The 23628-nt window shown below is 45.9% G+C and overlaps 1 protein-coding gene across 1 annotated transcript in view; it reads right to left on the bottom strand.

Annotated features, from left to right (window-relative positions):
- Positions 1-6848: 6848 nt before the first annotated feature.
- LOC119391823 (uncharacterized protein C05D11.1) overlaps positions 6849-23628 on the bottom strand; it is a gene marked incomplete at its 3' end in the record, with an annotated part of 62339 nt that continues 45559 nt past the window's right edge. Inside the window, 3 exon segments of the mRNA XM_037659475.2 lie at positions 6849-6982; positions 20302-20404; positions 23409-23585. Coding sequence (XP_037515403.1) covers positions 6849-6982; positions 20302-20404; positions 23409-23585 — 414 coding nt within the window.

The raw sequence follows: 23628 nt of genomic DNA on the forward strand, positions 1-23628 counted from the left end.
GAAAAATCCCCCCCTCTGTAATAAAAAAATGGTAGACAAAACTAAAAAGAAGGCATATCAGCCTCCATTCCAAACAGTGCCACAGACAGGTGTCATGAGTTATTTGTGCAGTAACATGGTTGCTTTCAAAAGGTTAATTTCTTTTTGAGAGAGGGCAATTGAGGGAGTGCTAACGGTGCACCCTTCGCTAAGGTGCATATGAAACGCTTCGGTGATTTCCCTTCCCTCTCTGTCTGGTCAAAAGAGCGCACCAAAACTATTGTGTCGTGAAACATCGCTGTGCACTTACATTCTGCGCAGTGAGAAGCCAAATGGCCAGGGTTTCTAAACAGTGCACAGGTGTAATTATGCTCTTTAAGTCTTCCATTAATGCACCACGATCCCAAAACGGAGGTGCTCAGTGGCAGGAAGGATCAGAGATGGCCAGCTCCATGAATCCCAGTGTCTTTTCGCACAATCTCAAGTACCTTTTTCATTGTCCGTGCAAAAAAAGTGATTTCTTTTTGGTGTTTATAGTGCGTTGTCAGCGAAATCATTTTGATAGACATGTGTGTGACTAGGCATCACACACAAAAGGACTGGCTGAGGTTTAACTCTAGCAAAACAAGTTATCCCGAGAGAAAGGTATGTTTGGCTTGACTTTTCAAAAACTATGCACACAGTGTTTCATTAAAGGGCCCCTAAACCAGCAACTCACATGCTCCTCTCCGCGCCTTTTTGTTATCCCCAGCGGCCGTCGCGACGTCACCTGTCCGATTAGGTGATGTCATGAGCAACAGATGCTGTCGAGTGAGCGAACAAGAACCTGTTTGTCTGCTAGCAGGTGCGCGCGCTCCTGCTCTTTCACTTCGCATGGTGAGGAGGAGCATTCAGAGAGGTGGAGAGATCAGCTGACGAAAGCAGCTTAGCGAAGGAAAGAGCGAAACGAGCAAGGGCTCATTTCACTTCGCTCTTTCCAACTGCGTGTAACTCCGCTAGTGTTTGCTGAAGACTCATGCACAACTGCAACACCAAACCTAAATTTCGACCTCTGGGTGGTTTAGGTGCACTTAAAACCTTCACCTGGTCATGTGGTATCGCAGCAGCGAGGTTTCGAACGAGCGCAGCTGTGATGCCTCTCCACAGCGGATCATGTGGTGTGACGTCACGCCTGCCAGACTTGCGCTTTGGCAGCTCAAGGTCGTTGCGACGTGATTAATGACCTTGGAAGACATGGCATAATAGAGCTCTTGCTCGAAAAAGTTTTCTTAAAATCATTATTTTTATATATTTTTTAGTGTTTTCACTATCTGATCTCCATGTCTCACCTATAAATTCTGGTAGTGTGAGCGAAAAAATTGCCGCACAGTTCTGTGCATTTCTGATGGGGTTTATCTGAGACATCGAGGGCGGAAAAGTGCAAACAATCAAGCCCTACTGACTTTTCGAACAGAAGTTGAGCTTAATAAAGTGTGTTAATTGTTTATGTGCAAACTGACTGGTTTTAGATTGTATAAATTCGGGATGACAAATATTTTGAGTGCCCCCAGGGAATATGTATCATCCAGATTCTACTGTGATGTCCCATAGCAATAAACAGTGGAAAATACAAATAACTCTTATTTATGATATGAAGCAGCACTTTAAGTTTGGAACCCTAACTGTTACTCACACATCTATTTTTGTGCCAAAAACCTTCAAACACTAAGGAATATGAACAGCAGCACTGCACATTTCACACTTTCTCATTCTGTAACATTTTTTTTCATTCGGTATGAAATTATGTGAATGGTCATGGTGGTTTCTATAAATCCTAGTTGCATAAACACCAGCATTCCGCTTATCAGCAGTGTGTATCACACCGTGGTGCATACAATGGCCTGAGTGGAACAAACAGCAAATCTCAAGTTAAAGCTTTTGAATCCTTCCATTGGGTACTCACTAACACCTATCATTTTTCGACATTCTCACCTCATGCACCACCGAGGCAGGATGCCTGCAAAGCCACTGGCGGCACTTTGTGAGGTGCCTGGTAGCTGCCAGGGCACTGTTTCTGCTGCGTAGCAGCAACTGTCTCGCACGCTGCGTCACGCCAACATGCCGTCCACACGCATCATTAGAGTACCGTCCGAGAAATTTGAGCACTACATTAAACTTTGCTTTTGTATCCTGCGTTTTGCCATTTTTGTCACAACGGCCAATTTTTTGTGCTACACACTTAGCACAGCATCGCAGATTTTGTATGAAAAGCTAATGCAGAATCTGACAGTAGAAATTTTTCCATTGAACTACTTGAGTGTGCACAGGCATTGAAAAACATATGTAAATCTTCTGCATATATCATCAAAAAATAAGACAGTAAACTACCCCTGAGGTGGACACCTGCTGCCATATACTAACGTTACAAAATTCTAAAAATTCCGTTGTGTACTGGCTGCCATGTAATTTTGAAATACAATGAAACTTTGTTACTACAAAGTCACAGGGACAATGAAAAATTTTTGAATTAATCAGGTTTTCAAATTAATAGTACATACAAAAAAACAGAATCCAAGCAAAATTCCATTGCAGGAACGCACTACCGTTAAAGGGGCCCTGCAACACCTTTTTAACATAGTCAGAAAATGCTGCCAATGCTGCCAAGTCAAGGCTTCTGTAAACCTATGAGCCAAATATTACTGCCCTGCACATAGCAGAGAAATTGCAATTTCATTTCAAATACAGGAAAAAATTGCTCGCTCTCCTCTTGGCAAACAACATAGATGAAGGGAAGGACATGGACATTGGCTGATTTGATGATCATGAGAACATCCTCACTAATATTTATAGTATTTTTTTTTGAGTTTCACAAATACATATACATGTTTCTCTCTTCAGAAACACCGAAAAAAAGTAAGTATCTAAGTACTTCTGGTCTCAATCAACGGTCATCTGCTTATCGTTTTGCTTCCTCCTACGGTCATGTGAGGCGGCATGTGGCGGACTACGACCATGCTATTTCAAACTTCGTGCTTGAGTCAGTAACTCATCTCGTACATCTTGTACGATAGTACTTATCGATGCGTATTGTTTTCAAAACCACAGCTGCACTTTGTCTCTCTCACCCACCTCACAAGCAAGACACTTTGCCAGACATCACTTGGTGTTTAGCAAACTGGTCTCAATTTAACTACTATCTGTCGGCCAAGCTGACACAGAGGGAAATCCCGGTGCGCACAAGATACTTACACAGCTCAGCCAGACTTTCGTACAATAGAGCGTTCTTGTGTATTTGCGCATGCGTCGGGTCTCCCCTCCATGCCTGCATTACCATGGCCACCACAGGGAGCCCCCACATGATAGAGCTCCTTGCCCCCCATCGAGTTTCATACTATAAAACGTAGAGGGGAATCTGGCGCTAGTGTCTATGCAGGGCACCATGAGCGGCGCTTCAAGGACCACGGGAATGATAGGATGTACAGGCTTCGGATTTGTTCCAGATGGATTTCGTTCTTGATATTCGTGACACTTGTTTACCAAGCTTTAAACAAAAAGATATGAAGTTATTTTCAATTCAAATTTACTTCATTCTTCTATATGTAAAACTTATTGCAGAAAGTTCACGTGACCATGTGATTGAAGTGAAGCCTAGACAAAATTGAACCACGAGGGTATGCACTGCTTTACAATTGTGGTCCAGATTTGGCATCACCAAATAATGAATTATTTTTTTTTACAACACTTGAAAACAAACACGTTTGTTTTTCCCTCAAAAGTATGCATCATCTATTTACGTATGGAAATAAAAATACTGTACTGAGTGAGAAACAACGTATCGTCTCCTGCGACGCCAGGTGCATCTGTCCCAGCAGTCTGCCCCAACGCATCTCTCGTTCCGTTATAAAGTTGAGTCAGAGGAGCATGATGGTGCATCTACTTCGCTTCGCCGTCGTTTTGCAACCCGTTTAAATGAGTTATGGCAAGAGACGCTTATCAAAAAAACTTGAACTCTATGTAATTTCCTGCACTGGCATGGAACACTGTTACATCTATGCGGAGATGCACTGCTACATCTATGCATCTACATCTACGACGCTTTGCTGAAACTGTCTAATAAAACCAGTAAAGCCGCAATGTCGCAGCAAATCAAGAGACCTAGTGGTCTTCAGCCTCTTTCAACAACAAAGGCACCACTTGAGTGCTTTGCACCGCACCCCACTACCCATGCTGCGCAAAGAACGAAACTGAAACTGTCGAAAAAGACCCGTAGACAGTTCGCTAGCTAACGCAACCTTATCTGAAGTCTGTACTTCCCATCATTCCCATAGTGGTTGATAGAGTTACTGTATATGCTACCTAAAGGTAGCATATACAGTAACTCTAGAGGTTGAATGATTGCAGCGCCAGGTTTCCCTCTAGGTTATAGTATGAAACTCTATGCCTTGCCTCTTTGTCATTCCCCCTGTATAGCTTCCAGTTCGCTCGTCAGGACACAAGAAGAAAAAAAAAACGCTTCAAGTGCGCGACAAATTCCTGTAACTTCACTCACACGAAGTTACAGGAATTTTTGCAGTAATTGATTCGTGAAGCATTAAACGAAAAATAGTGAGGCCGTTCAGTGATTACTTGAAGTGTTGCAGGTCCCCTTTAATTGATGAACATTGGATCCCTAAAGGTAATCAGAGATGCTGTTTTGACATGTCCATTAGTTTGTGGCTTCGAGGGTCATGATTTCCAGCTGGCCAACTACCATATTTAATCGCATAATGACTGCACCCCAAACTTACCATCACAGAGTGTGGCGACGGCAGTAATGACACTGTATGATGACCATTTTGCAAGGCAGACACTGCACCCCATGCCTTGACTTTACTGTGCGCCATTTTGACACAGACTGGTATGCTAGTTGTCTGTCGTTAAAAGCTATTGAGTATGTGCTCGAATGCGACAACTATGTTGCTGGCAGGCATTGACAGGATACCGCCCCAAACTGTTTTTCTAATGGTTACACGAATTATATGCACCGTATTGCAAAACAGGCCCTAGACAGCAAGAACTCCCAGCTGCATGGAGAGGCACAGGAAGGAGTGCATGCTGGTCGACTGTCTATGGTCTAAATAAAACAGCACGTGCCCGTGCTGTGGCTGCATTGCCACACGTAGTGTACAACTTGTAGACACAGGGCAGCGCTTTTCTGTTGATAAATTTACGATGCAGTATGGCACTGCATGGAATGTTGACATTCTAAGACTGGCATAATCACTGGCTAGTCCGACCCTTAACTATTTAAAGGGAGGGTCAATTCGCCTCTGTTTATGATCAAAAAGTGATCCACCAAAGAAATGGCGGATCCACAAAGTTTTCAAAGCAGGCGAGCGTTCTGCCGACAAAATCGGTGCTTAAGTTGCTGAAGGAATGGCCTAACAGGGTACACATACATTGCAAGTTTCATCAGACCAGCCTTTACTTTTTTTTTATTTTCCCCAGGAATGGTCGAACAGCTGCACTGCGACACAATGATACTGCAAGGGGCACGACTCATTGCTTGCCTCATGTGCGTAGCAGTGAAGTGCCTCAAAACTACGGTTTTGAGGCACTGTGTTATTGTTTGCCAAATATTCCAAATAATTTCAAAATTACTTGTGAAATTGTATGCATTTTCTCTAATTCTATTTTAAATATGCTTTGTTAAATATTTCCGTAATAATATTTCCTTTTTGTAGAACTTCTTTTCAATGTATAGCATGGGCATTGTTGGTTTGAATTGTGTTTAAATTTACTTTGCTTTTGCCGTCGTGTTTGCCACAGTGAATCTGGGACGTGGGGCATTGTCAAGCTGTTTCATGCAGCTTTTTTTCCCTGTCCCAACCACTTACTGTAAAACTGTATGTGGGTAAATAAACTCAACTCAACTCAAGTATGTCTTCTCTTCGGGAGCACATTTCAGCTGTCCACAAGGTACAACGTGATTCCCCCCACCCACCCCCTCTTTTTTTTTTCCCTGCTGACAGCGACAAGACTTGGGTGCTTCACCTATCAATCATCAATATTGCTATGTAGCGTCATTCTGTGGCCCAAAAGGGGCCCCCGTTTTCATGGGTTTGTGGCGAAATCGGGATTGGGTATTGCCACATAGCAAGCACACAAAATTTTCTGATTAACCAGGTTGGTACAGGTGACTGCTTCAAATTATTCAGTGCAATTTGCATTAGAAAATATGGGAACACAGAAATTCTTTGAAATAAGTGAGATTTTAAAATAATTTGAGTTATCAAGTTTCTTGCTGTAGCTTTTTAAATCAACAATATACTGTACCAGGCAAATTGCTGGCTTGGCAATATATGGCCACATTGCACTCAGTGAGTTTGCCAGCTTTAAAAGGCAATGAATTAAAATTGACTGCAGAAGACCTACACAACTTTCAGTCATACTGTTTGGAGATGACATAGGAAACAAACTTTCTCTATCTCAATCCTTTTCCCCTCCAGTTCAAGGTTTACTAAAGATTATCCTCCACACTCCACAGACCAAACAAAATTCTTGCGACGCACCTGTTAAAGTTGGTTCTTACTGTCGACAACTCTGCTACTATTCTTAGAAAGTACTTGCTTGACCGGATTGCATGAGCATGTGCTTGCATCAGCTCCTCCATAGAGTATGTGGGAAGAGTATCTCTAGCACATGTGAAGATAGTGCACTCTCTCATGCTTTCGCAACATTGCACATGTGTGGCACAATAGCATCTAAGTGCTCTTGCACCTTGTACTGATCACAATGGTGACGATGACACCATCAGCAAATTTTAGCTCTCGGAGTGTCTGCTGCCATCACAGAAAAATGTACATATGTCCGATATGACTGGCTAAAGCGGTGTGGATGTCACAGCATACCAAAAGGTAGAGGGAGGCGTACTGGGCATGGGAGCCAGCAAAGAAGCGTGTACTGCACTCAAGGCCCAACCCAGTGACAATGTGGATGGTGTCTGCCTCCAGTTGGTTGATGACGTCATTGTGGCTCATGCGTCCTGCACAGACAAAATGGCCACATACACTGCAGGATATATAGGATGGCTACCTAACTGCAGTTTAGAATGCAGAGCTAGCATACCTCGTAGGAGCAGAAGAAGAATGACATTAAGTATAATTTCGTCAGGTAAGACATAACGCAATCAAGAACGAAAACTTTAGAAAAAAAATTGGCAAAGCTTGCACTAACTCGTGTAAGGCTTGAAACAGCGAAGCTGGCCGATCCTGAAGTCTAATCTGGTTGTTTCTAGGTTGCTGCTAGGCTTTAGCTAGGTTAATCATAACACGGACATCCAAACTCCAGAATCGAGTGTTCGCACTTCTCATAGATCTACGGGCACATCATCATTGGCGTAGGGCTTCCATCGCTTAGGGCTCTTCTCACAGCCACCGTTGCCTTTCTCGTTCCCTAGCATGGCAGCTTCGCACTAGTCATGCCAAGCCTGAAGGAAGAGCGCAGCTGGGTGGCCTTCTTTGTTTCGCATTATTTTTTCTTTCTTTCTTCTCTTTCTTTCTCTTTCCTTTTGTTTCTCGTATCTGTATTTTGTATCTGTTTCTTTCTAGTTCTTCCTTTCTATTTCTTTCTCTTTCTCACTCTTTTTACCTTTATTTCTCTTTCTTGCCTCTTTTTACCTCTGCTTTTTTCTCTCTTTCTTTTTATTTCTCTTTTGATCTTTCTATCTTTTCTATCTCTTTCTCTCCTTGCTTCTTTCTCTCTCCTTGTTTTTCTCTTTCTTTCTATAGCTTTCTCTCTCTCTCTTAGCAAACCAGTGGTGAGTAGTGGGATTTGCCCAATTTCTGAGGCACATACCCGTTCATGATGATGATAGTTTTCAGATAGGCCACACAAATTACGGCTAGCTTAAACAGCTTCGCTGTTAAAAATATGTTTACTGAAATTGATTTCTTATTGCACCCTACATGAAGGTGTCAAGTAGAGCACTAATTAAATCCAGCAGGAAGCCACCAGAAGCATGGTCATGTGAAAACTCACGTTTCTCTGCAATTCCGTTAGCATGATAGCATGTCATAAATGTGAACAGGCCCACAAAGTGCATACCAATATAAAGACTGTGATAGATGAAACAAGACAAGCATGCGATGTGCTTACTCACAAAGCAAATTTATTAATTTTTTAGCATGAACCCAAAAAAGAAAGAAAGACTTGCCTACAAAGTACCAAATTCTTCTTACATCATCAGAATGAACTGTCAACACAAAATATTCTGTGTCAACATTTCACTTGCTTCAAAAATGACTGATTATTGCTTGTTATCACGCTCCTAACTGTGATGCCTCCTTCAATCATGAACTAACTTCACTTCTAGTACATTTTTACACTTCAGGGGCAGGCTGGAGAGGGAGATTTTAGATGCTGGTAGCATCAATGCAACTGGAGACATGTGCATTAGTATACCTTCTGTACATCTTTCAGGGAGGGAGTTAGCTTACCTGTCGAGTTTATGGACTTTGGTGCTATTTTATTTTACTTTGTTACCCCCTCTAAATCCATCTGGTTTGTTTTACGTTTCACACCTTGCACCATTTCACTCTAAGCACCCTATCACCAAAAAAACGTAGCATTCATGGTTTGTTCACTTCTAGCCATAACAAGTTCAAATCAGGGATCAAATCTTATCCTTTATGGTTTTATTTTTTCGCTTTTGGTCAGCAAGTTTCTCAAAAGGCACACTGGTTCTGGCGCATGCACGGTCGTTGTCAATGGGTTAATTTTCATTCCTTCTACCTTCTAACTCAGTTGCAAGTTGAGCGTCCTACCTGTCTGACCTCAGTTTTCGTTGATGTGTTACATCATCAAGTTTCCGCTCTTTAAAGCCAAAATATCTTTACACTCGTTTCCCTTCTGCAAGTTTCATGCTCTGTGGCAATTTTAATTTTCCAGATACAGTAAAACCTCGTTAATTCAAAGTCACTGGGACTGTGAAAAACTTTCGAATTAAGCGGGCTTTCGAATTAACAAAACATACAAAAAACTGGATGCAAGGAACTTTGAATTACTGAAAGTAATCAGAGGTGGTCGTTTGGCCTTCTAGTTTGTGGCTCCAAGGGTTGTTTTCCAGCAATGGTCCCATTTTTGCCGCGAACTCGGGAAAACGGCAGGCCTCGCTGCTATCAGCGCAAAAAAAAAGAAAAAGTCTCGTGGTCAGCCGAAATGCGTGCTTGCGAAAAAGAAGGCATGCTTCACTGCAGCACAGTGGTGGCACGCGGGCAGCATGTCACCTGCTCCTCGCAGCCTCAGCGCGTCATGATGCGACCATTCGCCCATTCTTTCTGGTAAAATAAAGAATATGATAATTGCCAGTGACAGAATCCACAATGCGTTCTGGCTGGAAAACACGTTCATTGAAGTTTTCACTGAGTTTTCGAAGTAGGCGTTACAGGCAAGAACTCTGCCAGCAGTGCAAGTGCGGAAACTGCCGAAGCAACCGCCAATCGGAGGTTCGCATACATCATGAATTCCGTCAGACCGTCCTTTATTATCTTTTCTTTTCCCAAAAAGAATGGGTAAATCATGACGCGCTGACATTGCGAGAAGCATGCGACATGCTTCTCGCACAGCGTGTCACCGCTGTGTTGCAGTGAAGCACGTCTTCTTTGCCACAGGCGCACGTTTTTAGCTGACCACGAGACCGCATTTTCTTTTTTTTTTTTTTTGGCGCTAGCAGCAGCGAGGCTGTGTTGCTTCAACTGTCACTCATTATTATCGCTACACTGCACTGCCCTGTGGCTCCTAAGGGCCGTCGCTTCCGCGGATTTGCGGCGAAATCGGGATCGGGAATTGGCACATGGCGCCCAAAGTTTTCGAATTAACCGGGCTGGCACTGACCGCCGCTTCAAATTATCCACTCAGATTTACACTGCAAAATACGGGACCACAGAAACCCTTCGAATTATGCGGGATTTCGAAATAACCGAGTTCGAATTAACGAGGTTTTACTGTATTAACTGAGTAAATCTAGAGTAACATAACTTCCAGTCCAAAGATTTTCTTGACATGATCCTCACGTTTAATGTTACTCAGGTGGTTAATATACCAACCCGTGGAGGCAACATTTTAGACCTTGTTCTTGTTTCTAAACCCGACATAATGAAATCGCTATCATCCGTTGATGGTCTCGGCGATCACAACTTACTGCTATTTAAAGGGGTCATGAAGCACCCCTTGGGCTTGTTGAAAAAACACATCCTGCGGAAAGCTGACACGGCTATGAACTGCTCTGCCAAATATTACAGTCGTGCGTGCCGCGTAAAGGCCACAAGCGGAGCGCGAAGTTGCCGTTTCCCCAGGCACCCTCTTTTCAAACAGAGGCTGGTTCTGACTCTCGTCGGTGGGCGGGGCGCGTCTGCACGTTGACGTCGCGGATCTGCCAGTTTACGTCGCAAGAGACATAGCATGCTTATTGGCCGACAGCCGACGTAAATCGAGAGCGGCGTTCGGATCAGATGCGCTTCTTGCCGCGGGGTGCCGCCACTTGCCGGCGCCGCACTCCTCAGTACACGGTGGCCGCACTCGAGCAAGCGAATCACAGCGGGAGAGCGATCGCATTTCATGACGCGCGCTGACGTAACTTCTTTCCCCTGTGTCATCCCTCCCTGTCTAGCTTCCAGTGCGCTCGTCGGCACGAGAAATGAGAGAAAGCGCTGGGAGTGTGCGCCAAACCCCCGTAACTCCGCTGATTCTTGACGGATTCGAGAAATTTTTGCGGCAATCGATTCGGGAGGCAGTAAACTCCGATACTGAGGTCATTAGATCATTACTTGGAAAAGCGGTTCATGACCCCTTTAACCTCTGCATCCCAGATCCTGTCCGACAGCGCTCCATAAAACACATCAGAGATTACAACAAAGCAGAATTCACAAAAAATGAACTCTGAATTAAGAAAGTTTCTTGATTTCTTCCGTCGGACTGCTCCATCTCGTACAACAGACAACTGGCAGTTATTTAAGGATAAAGCAATATCGCTTGTTGAGTTACACATGCCTCTTGTATGCATTTGCAGTGATTAAAAAAAACCCTGGTTTTTGAACACACTACAGAGCTTGTTAGGAAAGAAAAGGAGTCCTTTTTGTGGTGTGAAACGCTCGGCAACGTGTTCAAAGTAAAGAAAGTACTTTACATGTCTGCGTGAATATGCTTCTGCTTTCCAACAATCCAAAAAGACTTTTTTTGTCTTTCATCTAAATAAGCACTGCATTTCTCTGAGAGATGTGCTTTGATGCTGTGACCCAATCTGTTTTATGTTTTACTTCCTATATAACACCCCCCCCCCCTTATGTTATACCCCCATAGGGGCCTTTAAGAGAAAAATAAATGATGATGATGATGACTCAAATGAAAATGCCTTCGCGTACCAACTTTTAAATAAAGAAACGAAAGTTTTTTCCACTTACTGTACAAAGCAAGGCAGAAAATATACCGTATTATTCAAGTTCAGGCTCTCAGTGATTTTATATCAACTGAATTTGAAAGCTTATAACAGAAGAAAAATTGTAGAATCTAAGACAAGTACAACAAAGGCATGAATGCAAAAAGGGAAGTGCAATAACGTTGAGATAACTTGGAATGCTCATGCTGTAGATCAGTTGGAACTGAATCTCATCACACCACAACACAGTTCAATACCTCAATAAGCAAATAGAACATGTCGGTGGCACGTCCATGTACACAGGCAGCTGAACTCTTTCCAAATGATGCCTTGACTGTGTGTGACATTCTTTGCCTTGTACTGTATGATCTCCATCATTGAAGAAGAGCCTGCTTTTATGTTGTAAAGGCGTTTATTGACGGCGGGATCGACGGCGACGATGCGCAGCGACGACAGTAACGACAGAGCGCAGACTCGCACACTCTCACGAGCAAGAGCACGAGGGGCGTGCTCTCTGAGAAGAGGCGAAGAGGGCGACCCACTAGAAGGCGCTCAAGAGGACGGCCCATTACAGCGTTCTAATGCTTCTGTACAAGTACCCCGGGTACGCAAAGGGAGCCGCCCGGCGACCTAACAGCTGGTCACTATGAGCGGGTCATGGTAGGGCTTGAGGCGCTCCACGTTCACAATATCGCGCCCTCGAAGGCGCATGTCCGAAGATGGCTCAATGGGTTCAATCAGGTAGTTGACCAGGGACGTGCGTTCGACGACACGGTAGGGGCCTTCGTATTTGGGCAGCAGTTTGGAAGAGAGGCCAGTTGCAGCGGTCGGGACCGAGAGCCACACGAGCGCTCCAGGGAGGAACGTGGACTCAGAAGTGGTGGTGCCACCACGAATGCTCTTCTGCCGCTCTTGTTCGTGCGTTGTAAAGGTCTTCACAAGCTCGCGACATTCTTCAGCAAGCCTGGCTGTGTCCGAAATAGGCGCACATTCAGATCGATCCGGCCTGTAGGGAAGGATGGTGTCGATTGTGTGCGACGGGTGCCTGCCGTACAATAAGAAAAATGGCGAGAAACCAGTAGTGCTCTGAGAGGCGGTATTGTAGGCGTACGTGACGAAGGGCAGAATGGCATCCCAATTTGTGTGGTCGGCTGCGACGTACATTGAGAGCATGTCGCCGAGCGTGCGGTTAAAGCGTTCGGTGAGGCCATTCGTCTGCAGGTGGTAAGCAGTAGTTTTGTGGTGAACGACGTTGCACTCTTTGAGAATGGCTTCGACGACTTCCGACAAGAAGACACGGCCTCGATCACTGAGCAGCTCCTGGGGCAGACCGTGACGCAGCATGAATCAGTGGAGCAGGAAGGAGGCCACATCGCGCGCTGTAGCCGCTGGGAGGGCGGCGGTTTCGGCGTATCGCGTTAGATGGTCAACAGCGACGATGGCCCAGCGGTTACCAGCCGAAGTCAGAGGAAGTGGCCCATACAAATCGATGCCCACGCGCCCGAACGGACGGTTAGGGCAAGGTAATGGTTGTAGACCTGCTGGCGACACGTGCTTTGCAGGTTTTTGGCGTTGGCAATCGAGGCAGGAGCGAACGAACTTCTGCACGTAGCGGTACATCCCTCGCCAGAAGTATCGTTGTCGAATGCGGTGGTAAGTTTTGGATACCCCAGAGTGCGCGCATTGCGGGTCAGAGTGGAAGGCCTCGCATATTTCAGAACACAGACTGCGGGGTATCACTAGTAGCCACTGGCGGCCGTCGGCGTTATAATTGCGTCGGTGCAGTAGGTCGTCACGAATGGCGAAATGGTGGGCTTGACGACGCAACGCGCGAGTGGATGGTGTTGCCGACGGATCCATCAGCAAGTCGATCAGCGAGGTGATCCATTTATCGTTGCGCTGTTTGGTAGCAATGGTGTGAACGTCGATTGAAGCAACAGCTATGTGAGATACTGAGCAGGGGGTATTGTCGTCAGGCAAGGGATAGCGCGAGAGGGCGTCGGCGTCAGCATGCTGGTGCCCGTTGCGGTACAGCACGCGGATGTCGTAGTCTTGCAGTCGAAGTGCCCAGCGGGCGAGACGGCCTGAGGGATCCTTCAATGACGACAGCCAGCATAGTGCATGATGGTCGGTGACGACATCAAATGGGCGACCATACAAATAAGGTCGAAACTTTGTAAGGGCCCAGATGATCGCCAGGCACTCTTTTTCCGTGACTGTGTAATTGGTCTCGGCTCTGGTAAGCGTACGGCTTGCGTATGCCACGACATATTCGGGGAACCCTGGTTTGAGCTGCGCAAGAACAGCGCCGAGGCCTACACCGCTGGCGTCCGTGTGTACCTCTGTTGGGGCCGTAGGATCGTAGTGGCGTAGTATGGGAGGAGACGTCAACAAACAACGGAGCTTTGCGAACGCGTTGTCACACTCGGACGACCATGAATTTAGGGGTCCGTTACTTCCAAGGAACTTCGTCAGCGGCGATATGATGGTGGCAAAGTTTCGTATGAAGCGTCGAAAGTACGAACTCAGTCCTACGAAACTGCGCAGTTCTTTGACGGACGTAGGTTTGGGAAATTCGGCCACAGCCCGAAGCTTGGCCGGATCGGGAAGGATTCCATCCTTGGACACGACGTAGCCGAGGATTGTCAGCTGCCGCGCTGCAAATCGGCACTTCTTCAGATTCAGTTGGAGGCCTGCGTTGCGCAAACGCGTCAAAACATGCCGCAGACGTTGGAGATGCGTGGAGAAGTCCGGAGCGAAAACGACGACATCGTCCAGGTAACACAAGCACGTGTGCCATTTCAAGTTGCGCAGAACGGTGTCCATCATGCGCTCGAAGGTCGCGGGCGCATTACACAGACCAAACGGCATGACGTTAAACTCGTACAAGCCATCGGGCGTGACAAAGGCTGTCTTCGGTCGAGCGTCATCCGCCATGGGTACTTGCCAGTACCCCGAGCGCAAATCAAGAGATGAAAAGAATTCGGCTCCTTGCAGACTGTCAATCGCGTCATCGATTCGCGGCAGCGGGTAAACATCCTTGCGAGTGATCTTGTTGAGCCGTCGGTAGTCCACACAGAACCGCACGGAACCGTCCTTCTTCGCAACGAGAACAACGGGAGACGCCCATGGGCTGTCCGAGGGCCGAATAACGTCGCGTCGAAGCATATCGTCGACTTGTTCATTAATGACCCGGCGTTCTGCTGGAGACACGCGATATGGACGTTGCCGCAGTGGTGGTTGGGCGCCAGTGTCGATGCGATGGGTAACAGCGGAAGTGCGGCCGAGAGAAGTTTGCCCGACATCGAAAGAAGAACGAAATTCTTCCAGCAGGCACAGAAGTTGGGAACGCTGGACCGATGTGAGGTTGTCAGCAATGGAGGACCTAAACACATCAGCAGGTGACGAATCGGACGTGGAAACAGCACTGAGCGTACGGGAGCTGGCGCAGTGCGTGTCACCCGGTGCGTCTATAACTTGGGCGTCTTCGAGGGGTTCCGCTTTGCCGAGACATTCCCCTCACACCAGCAAGCCTTTCCTAGTGAAAACGCGGTCACATGGAGAAAGGAGTGCAACGGCGTCGCAGAAACCGGTGCAACAGACTGACACAGCCGTTGACGAATTTGCAGGAACTGTGATGTCGTCTTTGACGAATACCTTGGTCGCAGCCGATGAACTGTCTGCCGGCGTCAAATCTGAGAATGGCGAAAGCTCTATTTCGGCTGGCGCGCAATGAATGACGGCGTCGTGGCGGGAGAGAAAATCCCATCCCAGGATGACGTCGTGAGAGCATGAGGAAATTATGATGAATTCGACGGCGTACAGAGCGTCCTGAATGATGACCCGGGCTGTGCATACCGCCGTCGGGTGAATACATTGGGCGCTGGCTGTACGGAGGGAAAGACCGGAAAGTGGCGTCGTCACTTTTCGTAGCAGGCGGCTTAGTTTAGCGTCCATAACGGATACGGCGGCTCCAGTGTCGATAAGGGCAGATGCGCGAACACCGTCCACAAAAACGTCTATTACGTTCGATGGGCTTCGCTGAGGGCTTTCGCAGTTCAATAGCGTCGCAGCCCTTGCCTCGTGGACTGCGACGACTAGTTTTCCTGGTCGCGTGCGACCGGACGCGGGCGCATCGGCGACAGTGAGCGACGTCGGGGAGACGGAGAGCGCCGAGTAGATGGAGCTTGGTGTGACGTCGGTGACAGAGGCGTAGGTGGGGCGTAAAATGTGCGGTTCGTCTGGCTGATGGCGGGCGACACGACTTGAGGCGGCTGGACGCGATTGCAATAATGCGCCACGTGGCCGGCGTAACCGCATGCGAAGCATATGGGGCGGTTGTCAGGTGTGCGCCATCGGTTTGCTGGAGCAGGGCCCACCCATGGCGCAGGACGTGATTGATGGGGTAGCGACTGATATGACTGCATCGTGGGCTGCGGTCGTGGCCTCTGCATTCCGTCGGCATAGGTAGCCGGCACAGCCACTTCGAAGGACTGATGTCTAGCGGCGGCTTCGGCGTAACTATGTGGGGCTGCCGTAGGTATTACTGGGGACGTCCTTGCGACAACTTGGGTGTAACTAAGTGGTGCAGGAGCGGGATGGTGCTGGTGGTACTCAGGCATGACCTCCGCGATTTCCTGCTCAATCGCTCGACGGAGGGGAGGGAGAAGAGTGGTTGACGGCTGGTGAACGTACTGAGGTTGAGCAAAGTCCAGCAGAGAGAACTGGCGCGTGATTTCCTCGCGTACGAATGACTTCACCTCTGCGAGCAAGGCGGAGTGGTCGGATATGGTCGACAAGCCAGCGAGCTCGGCGTCGCGGGATGGAGGGCGACGGGTCATCGACCGCTGCCGGCGCAGCTCCTCGTAGCTTTGGCAGAGCGTGATGACCTCGGCCACTGTGCTGGGGTTTTTGGCGAGCAGCATCGTGAAGGCATCGTCGTCGATGCCTTTCATAATGTGCCTCATCTTGTCAGATTCCGACATGGTGGCGTCGGCTTTCTTACACAAATCGAGGACGTCTTCAATGTAGCTGGTAAAGGTTTCGCCGGCCTGCTGAGCTCGTTCTCGCAAACGCTGCTCAGCCTGCAGCTTACGAACGGCAGGGCGGCCAAACACGATGATGATGGCGGTCTTGAAAGCGGACCACGTCGGGAAACCGGATGCGTGGTTGTTGTACCACATGCCGGCCACACCCGCGAGGTAGAAAACCAAGTTGCTCAGCTTGCCTGCTTCGTCCCATTTATTGGGGACACTCACCTGTTCGTAAATCGTGAGCCAGTCCTCCACGTCGGTGCCATCCGCGCCGGTGAAGACAGGAGGGTCGCGGATACGGGGGACACCGGGACAAGCGGTCGGGGCAGGAGGCGGCGTTTGCTGAGCGGCGTCTTGCGGCATGGTAGATGGCACGGTACCGGATCGAAGCTCCAGGGGCATCAGATGGAGACCGAAGTTGTGGGGACGGTACAGCACTCTCCACCACTTTGTAAAGGCGTTTATTGACGGCGGGATCGACGGCGACGATGCGCAGCGACGACAGTAACGACAGAGCGCAGACTCGCAGACTCTCGCGAGCAAGAGCACGAGGGGCGTGCTCTCCGAGAAGAGGCGAAGAGGGCGACCCACTAGAAGGCGCTCAAGAGGACGGCCCATTACAGCGTTCTAATGCTTCTGTACAATGTATTTACTTTCAGATTAAAAGACCAACACTTTGCAGTGTCTCACCACTGTTGCCAAACTGAATCTTTTAACCTTAAGCCTGCGCGAATATTTGAGCACTTCAAATATGTGAACAAATATTACAGCATTTGAATTTGCTTCAACACGAAGTTAAAATTTTCTGGAATTTCTAAGTATTTGAAATGAACTAACAGACATAGTCTACTGCATGTAACCCGCCTGAAATGGTTGTTCCATTGCAGCGTGGGGCCACTATGTTGTGAAACCGCCTGTTTAGGGGAAATTGCACTGCCGCAAAGACACATTCCAAGGTTAAGTGTGCATATTACCTGCACACCGATAAATTTTTTACCTTTTTTTAAGTTTAAATGCATGTTATAGGGGCTTATATGGGCCAAGTCTGGCAAAGTTAATGACAGGTGCCAACCAGGAAGAGCCAGAATGGGAAGGGGGGGGCATCACATATATTATGAGATTCAGGTCACTAGCACCCCTATTGACACTTGAAATGTGAACGAGAAATTACAAACTAGAACAGAAAATCTTTTAGAGCAAAAAGAACACAACCACACAAGAGGAAGGACATAAAGACAGCTTGAGCATTTGGCAATAAAATATTTACTATTCCACATGCAAGTACTGCTAAAAACTTGTAAGTAGGGGTGCGCGAATATTCGAAATTTCGAATAGTTTTCGAATAGTGTTTGCTATTCAATTCGATTCGCACTGGAATTTTACTATTCGAACTTCCCAAAGACAAATACAGTCAATGTCTGATTGAAGGTGACCCCTTCAGATTTTCAATACGCTTCACCTCATTACACTCTTGCATTGCGGCAAAGTTGCCTTTCAAGCTCCGTTACGGTCGAACTTAGCCAAGACAGTCAACGTCCCATTAGAAGTGGTCCCTAGATTTTCAATACGCTTCACCTCATCACACCACCGTATTGCGGCAAAGCTGCCTTTCAAGCTCCGTTGCGGTCGAACTTAGCCAAGACACAGTCAACGTCCCATTGGAAGTGGTCCCTAGATTTTCAATATGCTTCACCTCATCACACCCCGGCATTGCGGCAAAGCTGCCTTTCAAGCTTTGCTACGGTCGCAAGAAAACGCTGGTTCCAACATGGAGATAAAGGATGTGGCAGAGGTGGGGGCTCAATTAATGCTGTTTTGGACCTGAAACTTGGGCAGGAAGTCCAAAAAATCGGAAGCTGAAGCTTTTTAGCATCCAAAATTTCAGATGTTCTTATATATAGACGTCTACGAGGCAGATTTGGAACTCCGGACTTGAATAGAGCACGCCCTTGTCCGCCACATCAGTTGGCCTTCCACAGAAGTTGAAAGAGGAGGGGAGGCTGAGGAAATGGCATCTTTGCCTGTCACGTGTAAAGCGTTGTCAGCAACACTTTGGTTGCACCAAATCATGTACATAAATACAATTCGGCTTCTACATTGCGTCATTCTTGGTAAGACAACTGTGAAACACCACCCTGCGAGCGCTTCATCAACCTAGCAAAAAGAAACACTTTCATGTTGCTCTCCCATAAGAATATGCTTAGGAGTCCCCTCCAACTTTTTTTCCTGCAATTTCGCTTCGAAGTATTTGAGAAATATTCGAGAAATATTAGATTCGATTCGCACTCACACTTCAATATTCGAATTCGCTTCGCACCCGAAATTTTGCTATTCGCACAGCTCTGCTTGTAAGCACAATCGGCCATGTCACTGCTGAAAATGGTGTAGGCCTTACATTAACCCTTTGAGGGTCGAATTTTTTCGCGAAATCCAGTCCAAAAATGTGTAATTTTTTTATTGCTGAAATAAATTCTTCAGATGATTCTATTTAAGAAAAAAATTGTCTAAAATGTTCTTTCGTGAACGTAAAGTGGCAAAAAAATCGTTTTTGTTGTTATATACACACGGTTTATTCGTAGTAAAAATCAAGCAAAATCCCCCCCCAAGAAAACTTAACAGTTTTTTATAAACAAAAATTATGCATTGTATTAAACATAGCTCACAGACATACAAAAATAAGCGCGCCAGAGTACTTTTACGGTTAAAAATGTTCCTGCTCTAACACTAAAAACTTTTCAGCGTGTGATAGTCTTTGAAGCATGGCTCGCCGCGCACGATTTTCAGATGTCGCTCCTTGATCGTCATCGGAGTCTGAACTCGTCAAAAAATCCTCGTCTAACAAACTGAAATCTAATGAATCCGATTCTCATTCGGCACTTGGGGAATATCCGCATCAGAAGAATGCTGCTCGACTCACCGGCAGCAGAGCAACCTGTGCGCGATTCCATAGCGTAAGCGAACTGCGTCAGTGAGCACACGAAAGAAAACTCTATGGTTGTACGCCCGTCCGGAAAGCAAAACGAGTGAAAAAGCTACAGTAATCCTTCATCTTATCGCCAACAAGACGTAGTTAGTTTTTCAGAGACCCCAAAACAGAAAACGCAATCACGGCGGCGTCGTTTCTGTAATTTAGCGCCGCACGGAAACAGATGTAATTGCGCCCCGGGGAGCAACAAACGAGAAACTAACAAGCGGTCACCCTCTGATAGATTAGAAACCAAACAGCCATCAGCTTTGCGGGCGCAAGAAGCGAAAACCACCCGAAGGACGAAACCGAAACCAGCTGGACCGCGTGTGCGTTCTGATGGGCAACTGAAAGCCACCGCGCCTCTTTGGAAAGCAAAAAAAAAAAAGACGAAGAGACATCGGCGCATTAAAAAATTTCCACGTATTCCCAAAGCGTGGCAGCACATTTCAAGCAAAAGAAATGATCGAAGAAGGCCCGCGTTTAAAACCAACCAACCGCGCCGCGGGCGCTCTTGGTTGCGCAAGCGATAGCCGACGTGCCGTTTTGGAAAGCGAGAAAAAAATACAACGGAGAGACATCGGCACATGAAAAGATTCCATGTATTCCCAAAGTGTGGCAGCACAGGCCAAGCAAGAGAAATGATCGAAAAAGGCACGCGTTGTAAAAATAAACGCTATGCCGTACATGTACGACGAAAATGCTTTGGTACCAGGAAGCTTCTGCTGTACATGTACGGCGAAAACCCTCAAGGGGTTAAGCATACAAGTTAAAATCTTGTCGGAATTGCACTAATTAACAGAAATAGAAAGGTAAAAAGAATGTGTTCTAGTTAAACTCCCACTGTTCACATTTATAATAATCTGTTTACTGAAGAGCCACCGATCTGTATGCGCTATCACCTTCCTACTGATGACGACATGCTTGCTCACCTGTTTTTGAGATGACTGGCGACTCGTGAAGCAGCTCTAGAAAAAGTGGTATGTACATGCGAAGCTCCTGGGAGATGCCACTTGTGTTGAACATGACAGTCAGCTGGAAAAAGAAATAAAGAAAATTTCTAGAACTTACACTTCAGAAAGACGAGTGTACTTCATTGCACTTGGCAATATATTGAAAGTGATTCCCACTCTTGCCTAGTCACAAAATACATTGCCAGTAATGCAACAAAGAAGCAATAAAATAGACATCCCCTAACCTGCTGTATGCAATAACTAAAATAATCGTTGCTTTTAGCAGTCTGCCCTGCTGGTGCAAATGTGCCAAATGCTACGACAGACAGCTTAACATTTTTGTTTAATACACTGTGGACTTTATTCACGGCTGGTCACCAGTTTAGTCAAATGGTAATGAAATTATGACAGCGATGATGTTTGGGGTTTAAATGGTACAAAGGTTAGGTATGAAACGTAGTGTTGGCACAAAAACTACACGAACAAAATGAAGGAAGACAGACAGAGAACAGAAATATGGTTATGAGGCATGTTATAGTGGAGGGCTCTAAATTAATTTGGACTACCTGGAGTTGACCACCTCGCTCTTCTATCTACTCAGTAGACAATTCCCACGAGTTTCGTGGCGGCACCCATCTTTATACACTATCTGATCTTGTAAAAGTGCTAGATGTGCTTCAAGAGTCATTTGCGTTGCTTTTTAGCACGTTAAAGATCATTGAGCCTAGTAATTACAATTTCGACGGAGTATTAGGACCAATATCCTGTGCAAATGATAAAAAAATCTGCACCCACACCCTCTTTTTGTCATGCCTTTGAACCAAGAAGAGAGCTCTAAGAGAGAAGAGGTTAAGCACCTCAGTATGTATAAAGAGCACCTGGCTGTGGTTGTGTGAAAAAGCTAATTTTATCTAGTGTGCTTTAAAGGAATTCTAAAAACCTTTCGCTTCTTCTTGTCACCATTCATCTCCGCCTAGGGTTTCTGGCCTATATAGTATGTTACTTTAGAGCCAGGACCTTTAGAACAAAGTCTATAAATTTGGAAGCCACAATTGGCACATATGTTTACGTGCTCAAATAGCATTGCAACATGGCTGTGTGTGACGGGCCAAGCACCTGTACCACATGCGCTTCTAGGTTTTAACCCCATTAACCCCATGTAGAAGGTGCAGTCTCTCGACCAATAAGCGGTATTCACACAAGGGAGAAATCTGCGGGGGGGATAAAGACGGAACTTAGAGGGAGAATTCCCCTCAAAAGTCCGCCGCTCACACGGATGAGGCGAACGGAGAGGGAGACCAGACTACTCTGGTGCTGTTGCCTTTAGCAGAATGCGCGTAAAAAAATAACGACGCTGAGTATTTCACATGCTTCCTTGTCGCAAGCCCAGACAGAAAAAGAAGTGCCATCCTTTGCGAGGTGATTAACAGCGACTTTTTTTTCCTCTGCTGAAGAAATTGTGTACAACCTCTCAGATCAGTCAACTTTGGTCCTAATCTGAGAGACTTTGGTCATGTAGTTGAGTAATAGGAATTCAAATGAAGCGCCTTACGATGTTGGCCGGCTTTGTGTTAACGAAGAAGTGCAGTTACCATAGTTTTTTTTTTTCATGAGAACGGAAGAGATGTCACCTTTTGATGCTTGACAGAGATCTCTAAAACTACATATAATGAGCCGGAGCCTTCCGCACGAGAACCATGTAATGTGCAAGAGCAAGCGGCGCTCCACCGAACATCTAGAAAGTTTGTTCGAATGTATTGTTTACTGCTTTTCATCATTAATATACTATTACAAACATACGTTATGGTTTTTTTTTCCGTTAAGTCGTTATTTCAAGAAAACCGGTAACGTCGGGTTAAACGGGCTCAAGAAAACTGGCAACGTCAAAATTAGGCTTGTGCGAATAGCATATTTTAGGTTCGAAGCGAGTTCGAAGCGAATAGTGATTTCATCGAATAATTTCAAATCGAATTCGAATAGTATATATCACATATTATAAAGAAAAATGAGCATATTTGTCATGACCCAACTAACCTGCACAATATTTTTTTAAAATTGAAACAAGGCATGTGCAAATGTCATTCTTTTTGGTTCAAAGGAAGTGGAAGCAACTTTGAATAGTAGCAGGATTTCACTTTCGGTAGAATGCCAGTGATAAACTGTAAAATATGTTTTGTTTTAAAATTTACTATACTTACAGCATATAAGCCGGTATCACAAGCTTTTAAACTTAAAGAATGATGAATAAATGTGAGGGTAATATGTTCATTTAAGGGGGGACATGGCACTTAAAAATCTTTTTTTTATGTCTTGATCGATTGTGATGAAACTTTATAGGTTGTTATATTTGTATGCTGATTTCAAATATGAAGTCATTTTTGTAGTATAATGAGTAGTTTTTAAAACACAAAAATATTTGGTATGCCTTGTGGGGAGCAAGATTTTTTTCTAAACTGAGAGAGCTACAAAGTAAATCAGCATATCACAAGTAGTGTGGCACAAAGTGGATGGCTTGAGTGCCTGTAACACAGCTCTCAGAGAGGCACGTAAGCACTTCTGCATCTGTCTTGGAAAGAACAGTCAGCAATTGATTGCTGTAAAGCAGTATGAATGGAGTGAGTTCTTCTTGTGCTTTGCAGCTGAATGGCAAGCTAGAAATGCAACAGAACAATTAAACCATGATGGCAGATGTGAGAGAAAGTACACTCAAGAGAAATACAGGTTCGCTTCGTAGAAAGAGGGTCCATTTTTTTTTTTTTTCTTTCTATATACTGAATAGCCACTGTGAAGGGGCCTTCATCGGGATGGCATCAAACCACAAATGTGGTGCTGGCTCCCAGGTTCAACAAAATTGAACTGATGTGGGTGTTTATTCGAATAATCAAGCAGGCCCAAGATATCCAGCTCTGAAAATCAGGCAGTGACTGTACTTTTTAAATAGATCCTGCCCTAAACTGGTTGGTAATAGAAAAACTGTAAAATCATTGTTGCTTGTACAACAATTGTAAACAAGCTCATAAACTCCAACATTTTACGACAAGATCATAAACGCTGCGAGCTACACAAATACTATAATGTGCACCCACCGAGACAAAGTTGGTCTTGAGGTGGTCCACTTCAAACCGGAAAGGAATTCCTTGAAAGCTGAACGACATAATGCCCTTGTCGCCCTGAGCATTGCAAACACGCACCAAACTGTGGAAGCTGATGGTCGACACCGGCGGAACTTGCACAGCCAAGATCATCTCCTTCGGCGGCTCGTTCTGCACCAAATTCACAGGCACAGTTTTCTCATGCCTCATGGTT

Source organism: Rhipicephalus sanguineus, chromosome 1 (assembly GCF_013339695.2).
Source record: "Rhipicephalus sanguineus isolate Rsan-2018 chromosome 1, BIME_Rsan_1.4, whole genome shotgun sequence".
NCBI classification, from domain to species: domain Eukaryota; kingdom Metazoa; phylum Arthropoda; class Arachnida; order Ixodida; family Ixodidae; genus Rhipicephalus; species Rhipicephalus sanguineus.